At 39.5% G+C, this 8,967-nt stretch overlaps 1 protein-coding gene across 1 annotated transcript; it reads right to left on the bottom strand.

Annotated features, from left to right (window-relative positions):
- Positions 1-868: 868 nt before the first annotated feature.
- Positions 869-4,909, bottom strand: LOC110488425 (uncharacterized). The gene is made up of 3 exons (XM_021560647.3): positions 4,657-4,909; positions 1,829-1,939; positions 869-1,600 (listed from the first exon to the last, which is right to left on the bottom strand). Exons 1-3 carry the CDS (start codon positions 4,706-4,708, stop codon positions 1,383-1,385), a joined length of 381 nt encoding a protein of 126 aa, XP_021416322.1. The 5' UTR covers positions 4,709-4,909; the 3' UTR covers positions 869-1,382.
- Positions 4,910-8,967: the final 4,058 nt, after the last annotated feature.

The following is an 8,967-nucleotide window of genomic DNA, read 5'->3' as shown; positions in this document are numbered from 1 at the left end:
GGGACTAGATACATAAAGTGCTTTCATTTCCAAACGGTAAAACAGATATGTATGAAAATACGCTCAAATAAAAGGTGCCGTTCTGTACTGTCGGCTCAAATGAAACATTTGATTTCAAATCCAAAATGCTGGAGTATAGAGTCAAATAAAGATGTTAATCTTCACTGTCCAAACACATATGTAGGGGACTGTACCATCATCCCACATCAACAATTTATAGCCTTAGAAAATACAATCACAGAGTACAGAATTGGCTATTAAACCTTAAATCATCAAAACTCATCAAATCACAACCTATTACTGTATCTGTCTTTGAATATTGCCTTAGCAACAAATTATCTGATAGGACTTACCCACTGTTATGAAGACCACCAGGACAGAAAGCCCTATCAAAATATTAGTCTTCATCTTGTAGGAGGGTAGTGTTTGTTGTTTACAATAGGAGTTGTAGGCCTAACCCCTAATGAATGAGTCTGGCTCAAAACGTGCTCACTTAGAGCATGGGGCCCTTTTCACTCGGGGCCCTCCTTCCAGCTTTGGGACAATCCCCCCCTGTGAAAATGGAGTTCCTTTAAAAAGAATTATAAATGTGTCATTGTTGTTTTTGGGGGGGAGGGGAGGGGGGCTACATTTTGAGAACCACTGACTTAGAGCATGGTGAGGAAAGATTACTAATAAAGGAATGTGGGAAATTCCAGTTTCCTGCTAAGTGGGTCGTACATGATAGGAGACTTGATTATAGGCTACTATAATGAAGTATAACAAGTTTTATCCTTTTCCATGAGGGTGCGAAGAGGATTTTTGTCGGTATAGAAGAGGAAGGAATGCAGACAGGATTTATGTCACATTGGAATGCTCAGTCAAAAAGTGAGTTAAATGTGTTTAGTCTTTATTTTATTATTTGTTCAACCATTTCACACACACACACAATGTAGTGTCTCATAGTTGTAGATAATTCTTTAACGTGTAATATGTTTATTTATTGTACATAGAATACATAGAAAAGTTATCTTTATAAAAGAGTACAGAGTGTAACATACTCACTGGGGAAAATGAAAAGTTGCTAGATAATTGATAGTGACATGAGTGAGAATTTATGCCATTAAAAAGTACTTGCGTCACACAAATAAGTTCCCAATATAAATACAATGACATTGATTGAACTGTACATTGCGATGCTGTAGTAGGATGTTGTTTAGCCTAGAGGTAAAATCAATTTGAGTTGGTACTTGGAACTAAAGTTTAGTGAAACTAGCCTGAATAAACATTGCAGTCTTTCCCAGAAAAAAAAAAAAACAGTTTCAGTATATTGTGTTTTTAAGAACTACAACACACTTCAATGGAAACCTATGGAGGAGGTATCCTTATTGTGAAGGGTTAGTTTAAGTGAAAGTGCTCCAGATGGCCACCATGGCGGCACCAAGGGCCACAGTGAGAGGGAGTTGGATGGCTACGGCCCCATTGCACTGGTCGGTGCTGCAGCAGGTCTGTGTGACGGTGTAGCCGGCTGTCAGGATGCTACCAGTGGATGTGGTGTTGCAGAAAGCTGTGGCCAGGCAACCCTTGCGCTTGAGATTCACCATGTTAGTGGCATTGAACACTAGAAGAAGGAGGAAGAACAATTGCAAATACAGGTAGTTTTTGTTTGGGTAGTACTTTATTTTACAGTACAAATATTACTAGATATTAACTAATAAATTACATTCTGAAATTGGAATTACACAGTAATAATCTAAGAATTATACAGTAATAACCTAGAATTACACAGTAAGTCAATGACCTATTTTTATTGTAGCTTTCTACTTGGACGAAACCGCAGGGTCAGTACCTGCTTGTGCACTGAAGCAGTTGGGCTGGTCGGTGCTACATTCTGCAGTTGAACCAATAAAACAAAGGCTGGCCAACCCCACAGTGCATGTGTTGCACTTCAGGGACTCGGCTGTGAGATGGAATGAGAGAAAGATGGAGAGACAGAGAGCAACGAGGAGAGAGAAGAAAGAGGAGAGAAACAAATAAGATTGCTGTCATCATGAGACTGTACAATGACATATGTACAAACATACACAATTTATTTATTTTTTATTTTCTTTGTTCAGTCCAGTCCAGCACAAAATACATATTAGGGTAATACCTGGCAGTTTAATTAATGAATTGAAGGACTATTTTGACTACTTTAAATTGTTGATTGTACAACCATACACCCAGAGAGAAATTATTATTGGACTGAAAAGCACTTTTAGTGGAGTGTTGTCCAATAGAGCTTCCCATTTGGTGACGTCTGATAGTAGGAAAGTACTTAAGAACAAATACATGAAAGTACTATTTAAGTAGTTTTTTGGGGTATCTGTACTTTAATTTACAATTTATATTTTTTAATTGTACTTTTAATTCACTACACTCCTGAAAAGAAAACAATGTACTTTTTACTCCATACATTTTCCCTGACATTACATTTTGAATGCTTAGCAGGACAGGAAAATAGTCCAGAGAACATCCCCGGTCTTCCCTGCTGCCTCTGATGTGGCGGACTCACGAAACACAAATGTTTTTTTTGTAAATTATGTCTGAGTGTTGGAGTGTGCCCCTGACTATCCATAAATATACCGAACAAAAATATAAATGCAACAATTATCCATTTCTACCGGATGTGGATGTCCTGGGCTGGCATGGTTACGGTCTGCGGTTCTGAGGCCGGTTGGACGTACTGCGAAATTCTCTAAAACGAGGTTGCAGGCGATTTATGGTAGATAAATGAAAATGTAATTATCTGGCAATTTAATTCAGGTTAACTGAAAAGCAATCTCTTCACTGGAACGCCAGTATTATCCAACCTGCTTGAAGTTTAACAAAAATGTATTTAAGGACCAAAAATCTGGTGGTTACCCACACCAATAGTGTTAGAGCAAAATGGTACTCAGCATCATCTGGATATGTGTGCAAAAAAAGTTATACATTCACCTTCTGCTACATTTACGCCACACTTCTCCATTGGATGTGTCATAACATAGTCTCCCTGAACACTTCTCCCTCGCTCAAATACAGCTGTGCCTATTCAGAGATCGTTGGTGTAGGAAACGGCAAATTCGCTGAGCAAATCTGAGTTATTGAGAATATTTATTTTAATCTGGATATTTTATTCTTCAAATATAGCCTGATTTCGGATCTCGTCAATATTTTGCATATTTTCAGACAGATCCGAGGTCAGTGGCCACCGGAGTATGAGTGGAGCTGAGCTGGAGCATAGCGAGGAATAGGGCATGCCCAATTTGACTGGAGCGCAGAGCAAGATTCCCAAAATCTGGAGCGGCAGCCTTCGCTGCTCCAGTAGCGCACACTTCATGAGCTGAGGGAATACCTGGTCTAGTATGTATTTGAAGTCTACTTGTGTGCTGCTATAGCCCCTTGGTTTAGCTATTGTCATGGAGTTTGCTAAATATTTTCCTTGCTAAATCAAGGTTACTTACAGGAATGAGAACCAAGAGCAAGAGAGGGAGTGCGGTGATGTAGAGTCCAGAATCATTGTGGAATCTGAAAATACACTTATCCCGAAAGCATGATGGTTTTCTTACTACGTGCACATGCTAAAAAAAGAAACCAGGTGGGTAGATAACTAAGTGTGTCATTGTAGCAAAGTATTTATTTACAAAAAAACAGATCTCTTCAACGTTTCGTTCATTTTTGTTCTATTATCCATACAATAGGCCATCATTGATTTTGTCCCAATATTCCCATGTTCAATGAGTTTCCCGTTTTGATTGAGTTATTTTGCCTAAAAACCTTTAGGCATACCTATTCTCTGCTGTTAGCCTTTTCTCCAGGCACCATCGCATGAGCCTGATGCCACAGACCGGCCAAACTCGTGTTTCTAAAATTGAATTACAAAAATGAATTCAAACGCACTAATATGTAATTTTTCATTTAATTTGTATTTAATTCTAAGGAAATTCAGAGCTAATGTCGATTGTGTCGCACTCGCAAATGATTCACACTATATTTGTTTGTAGGCTATAGCTTTGAAAAAAATATAAATAATATAGACTAAATCATTCATTGCCATTCCTTCTTAGGCTCCCTGTCTGGATCTTGACCTATTTTGAGTGTTTATATGCTGTAGAATATGACATTTAGCTTATTTCAAATGATGTGCGCTTCTTCCATTCACGTGTTCATGTTTATTCAAATACTTTTCATTCAAATCCATATGATTTGGTTTCAACACTTCAAAACCAAATCGTAGGTCCAGGTAGTCGCACAAATAGATGGGTGTTGGTTAAATTGTGATTTTAATGAATGGCGCGAATTTTTTATTTTTGTGAGCTAGGACTGGTTTTTAGCGGAGCGGTTGGAAAGGTGGTTGGAAAGGATGTACAGAGCCGTGCGGGAGCACCAACATGAGCGATAAACGGGATTTCCGACTGCTCAACTCCACTCACATGCAAGCATGATCCAACCGAGCTTGACTTTTTACGCACCCATTCTTCATATCTCCAGTCTTCACATTCTTTGTCATGATCGCAAACAAAGAATCAGTTAAAAACTGTTGTGGAATTTAACGGTCATTTTTTCCAATTTACAAAAAATTATTTTTAGAACAAGCCCCAATTTGTCCAATGAATAATAACAATAACCTGCCCAGAGAGAATAAAACCAACTTACCGACAGCAAAGAGTCCCACCAGTGCCACACATCCCCACATTAATTTGTTCATCTCTATCCAAGTAGAGGGAAAAATATCAAAGTTCTATAGTGAGTCTAATGAGTATTGGAATAATGCAACTCAGATAATCCAGAGTCCAAATTGCAATTTAATGAGGTGTAGAGCTGTTTAGAATGAGGAGCACCAACTTGGACAACCATTTATATGCTGAGGGTCAGGTGCTGATGGAGACTTTGGAAACAGGATGTTAATAGGGTGTAACAGGCAACAGGGTCATATGACACCCATAAGTGGACCAATTGAGATGTTGGTGAGTAGTATGAGAGGAATAGCTGATGTGGGTGGAGAAAAGGTTAACGAGTGCTTACAGATCAATGGCAGGGTAGAGAATCAAACAAAGGGAGTATGATGTAATGTTTGTGACACCTGTACTTACCCAGAGATAAAGACAGAGGAGGAGGAGGGAGAGACAAAGACAGAAGAGGAGGTGAAGGAGGAGGGAGAGACAATCAGACAAAGACAGTCAGACAGACCAACACGTGTGTGAGTGTAATAATAATAATAATACACTTTAATTTGTATAGCGCTTTTAGTTACAGAGTTTTCTCAAAGCTAGATTCACAGTCCTAACAGATAACAACCCCCTGACATATATAATGAGGAAACCAAAGCTAGACGCCTGTGAGCAATGGTGGGTCTCTAAACTGGCCCCGTTCGACTTTGACTTGAAGTACATCCCCGGGCCACAGAATGTCCCAGCAGACCTGCTTAGTCGATAGCCGTTCCATGGAGCTAGAAAGGCAAGTGAGTTCACAGAGTATGTGACTTCAGAGTCCATCCAGGACGCATTCAAACTGTCAGTCCATATCCAAGGTGGTGCGATCCTGGCTCAAGTCTCTTCTGAAGGGCTGAAAGCAGTTTTGGAATCCTGTCTGGAGTGGGATGCGAGTCTGCCAGTATCCTTCAGCATGAAGGGGGAGCGGCTACTCTTCCAGTCCTTTCTTCTGATGTGATAGAGAGAAAACAGAAGGCGGATCAGGTCTTGGCAACGGGTGGCATACTTTGTTGAGAGGAGGAGACCTTCGTTGAGAGAGAGGGCTCATGTGACTGCCCAAGTTTTGAGAATGCTGATGCGTTGGGATGAACTCAAAATCAAGGATGAGATCCTCTACCGAAGATCTAAGTACAGCGTTGTCAAGAAGAGGTACCAGCTGGTGGGGCTAGACTCCCTTAAAACCTCTTTGGGCTAGGGGGCAGTATTTTGATGTCCGGATGAAAAGCGTTCCCAAAGTAAACTGCCTGTTACTCTGGCCCAGAAGCTAGGATATGCATATAATTGGTAGATTTGGATGGAAAACACTCTAAAGTTTCTAAAACTGTTACAATAATGTATGTGAGTATAACAGAACTGATATGGCAGGCGAAACCCAGAGGACAACTCCCCCCCAAAAAACAAATTCAGCCTACCACTGTTTTCAATGGCTGCCACTTTTATTATAAGGTGAAAACCTCCCAGATTGCAGTTCATAGGGCTTCCACTAGATGTCAACAGTTTTTAGAAAGAGTTTCAGACTGGTTTTTGGAAAATTGAGCCAGAAGTTGTAGTTTTTCTAGGTGGCTCCCATTTTGGCTGTAGTGTTCCCATGAGCGTGGAGGAAAGCCAGTTCTTTGTTATTTATCTCCGGTAATGAACATACTATTCTCCGTCGTAAATGTAATTGTTTATTTACGTATTAGGGTACCTAATGTTTGATTATAAACATTGTTTGACTCGTTTGGATAAGTTTATTGGTAACGTTTGGGATTCATTTTGTATGCATTTTGAAGGAGGGAAACCGGTGGATTATTGATTATTGAGTTTTTATGGATATAAAGAAGGACTTTATCGAACAAAATGACCATTTGTGACGTAAGTGGGACCTTTTGGAGTGTCAACAGAAGAAGATCTTCAAAGGTAAGGCATTTATTATATCACTATTTCTGACTTTCGTGTCACACCTGCCTGGTTGAAAAATGTTTTTCATAGTTTTGTATGCGGGGCGCTGTCCTCAGACAATCGCATGGTGTGCTTTCGCCGTAAAGCCTTTTTGAAATCTGACACAGCGGCTGGATTAACAATAAACTAGCCTCTCTGGGATATGTGGGATAGTAGCGTCCCACTTGGCCAAAAGCCAGAGAAAATGCAGAGCGCCAAATTTAAATAAAATCCTATAAAAATCTAACTTTCATGAAATCACACATGTAAGATACCAAATTAAAGCTACACGGGTTGTGAATCCAGCCAACATGTCAAATTGCAAAGCAAACAATGCTAATTATCTGAGGATAGCACCTCCGTAAACAAAAGAGAGAAAACATATTTCAACCCTGCAGGCGCAAAACGCAGAAATAAAAATATAAATCATGCCTTACCTTTGACGAACTTCTTCTGTTGGCACTCCAATATGTCCCATAAACATCACGTCTTAAAGTTTGCTGAAATTAAGAAGGTGTGTGTGTAGGAGAGTGAAAAAGGTTATTCCATCAAACTTCAAATTATTAGAATAGTACACAATGCAGAACATAACAACCAGGTTGGGGGTCAGTGGCCCAAGCCCGCGAACAGGAATATTTAAAGTTCAAACAGAAGGGAGTCAGATCGCTATGATCGCCAGGAACTTTACTTTTGGTGTCTATTTTTAATTGTTGCGCTACTGGTGCTGCCTGTTGATGTTAGGTAGGCAGCTACAGTAGCTGAATGATGTTAACACCTTCGGGTTTGGTTTCATTAAATGTACTTTATTTCATCTGGGTGCTTGCTTCACCTACTAACACCCTGGTACTACCCGTAGCTCCCGTTCTCCTCAGTCCGAGAAAACACTGAGAGAGAAAGGTAAATGTTGCAGATTACTCCTTTGTAGTAGTCCATAACATGAAATAAATTAAACATCCCAAGGTTAATGCTGTAGATATTGTTATAAGGGAGTGTGGGACTATTGAAACATGTAACTTTCAGAGTTTTATTGTTGTTATTAATATAGTTTACAGAGTGCTAAAAAGTGCTGCTGTTGCGAGCTAGCATGCTTTTCTGTGATGCAGACGATTAGCTGAGCTGCCGACTGCTGCTGGCGTTGCATGATGGAAGATTATAGTTTTGGCCCTCTAAGGTCTGAATGGGATAGAGGCGATTTCACGTTGTAACTTGTTTATGTTGCAGTGTTTTTGTATATGAGTTGTTGTATTTTGCTACTGTCAACACTGAAAGCACCTAGCAATGTATTGGGGATGTGAGACAGGATATGTGTTTTACCTTTCTTCGTGCTCCTGTGTAGAACAACTTGTCAGATGGTGCATTGGAGACTGATGTGTTCCTGTCCTGTCTTTTCACAATACTGTTGCAGGTATGGTTCTATTGTCTAAGAATTAAGATTATACATTCTTTGTATTAAGGACTGGTTATTATTTTATACTATACATTATGACTTTATGTATGAATGTGATTGTGTGAGACACTGAGAGAGAAAGAACAACTTGTCAGATGTTGCATTGGAGACTGATCTGTTCCTGTCCTGTCTTTTCACAATACTATTGCAGATCGCCTTAAAAGCCAAAAAGACAGCCGTGGTTTCGCTCTTCATTTTTTGGTTCTCCTGTGGATTATATAAAAACCACTACACTTGCTTTTATGGCACAGCTGATGCCACGCAGGGCTACTGGACAGAAGCTTGAGGATTCTCTGACTGCCGCAGGCTCATTCTGCCTGCCTGTTTCATTACAAATCAAATCAAAGTTTATTTGTCACGTGCGCCGAATACAACAGTCGTAGACCTTACAGTGAAATGCTTACTTACTAACAAACAGTGCAATTTTTATGTAAAAAAAAATGGTATTTAGGTGAACAATAAGATATGTCAAGAAATAAAAAGCTACAGTAAAAAGACAGTGAAAAATAACAGTAGTGAGGTACACTGCACCTTTTTACCAATGATAGATTACAAATGAAAGAAGTAGAATGTCCAGAACAGAGGATCGAGGTGAATAAACTTGTAATAATCACAACTATATGTATCTCACTGTCCGGATGTTATAGATCTAATTTCTTTCTCTGTCACACATGAATGCACCAGGCCTGGGATCAATTACTATGTAAGGCATTTCAATTACATTCAAAAACATTTCGAAGGAAGTATTTGGATATTTTTTCTTAAAAAAAAAAATGGAAGTACAATCTTAGAAAAAAAGGTGCTATCTACAACCTAAAATGGTTCTTCGGCTGTCCCCATAGGATAACCCTTTGAAGAACCCCTTTTCTGGTTCAAGGTAGAACCCTT

This window comes from Oncorhynchus mykiss, chromosome 30 (genome assembly GCF_057628025.1).
Source record: "Oncorhynchus mykiss isolate SJ-2025 chromosome 30, ASM5762802v1, whole genome shotgun sequence".
NCBI classification, from domain to species: domain Eukaryota; kingdom Metazoa; phylum Chordata; class Actinopteri; order Salmoniformes; family Salmonidae; genus Oncorhynchus; species Oncorhynchus mykiss.
Note: the sequence above shows the minus strand (reverse complement) of the source record. Positions and strands in the feature narration are given on the sequence as shown.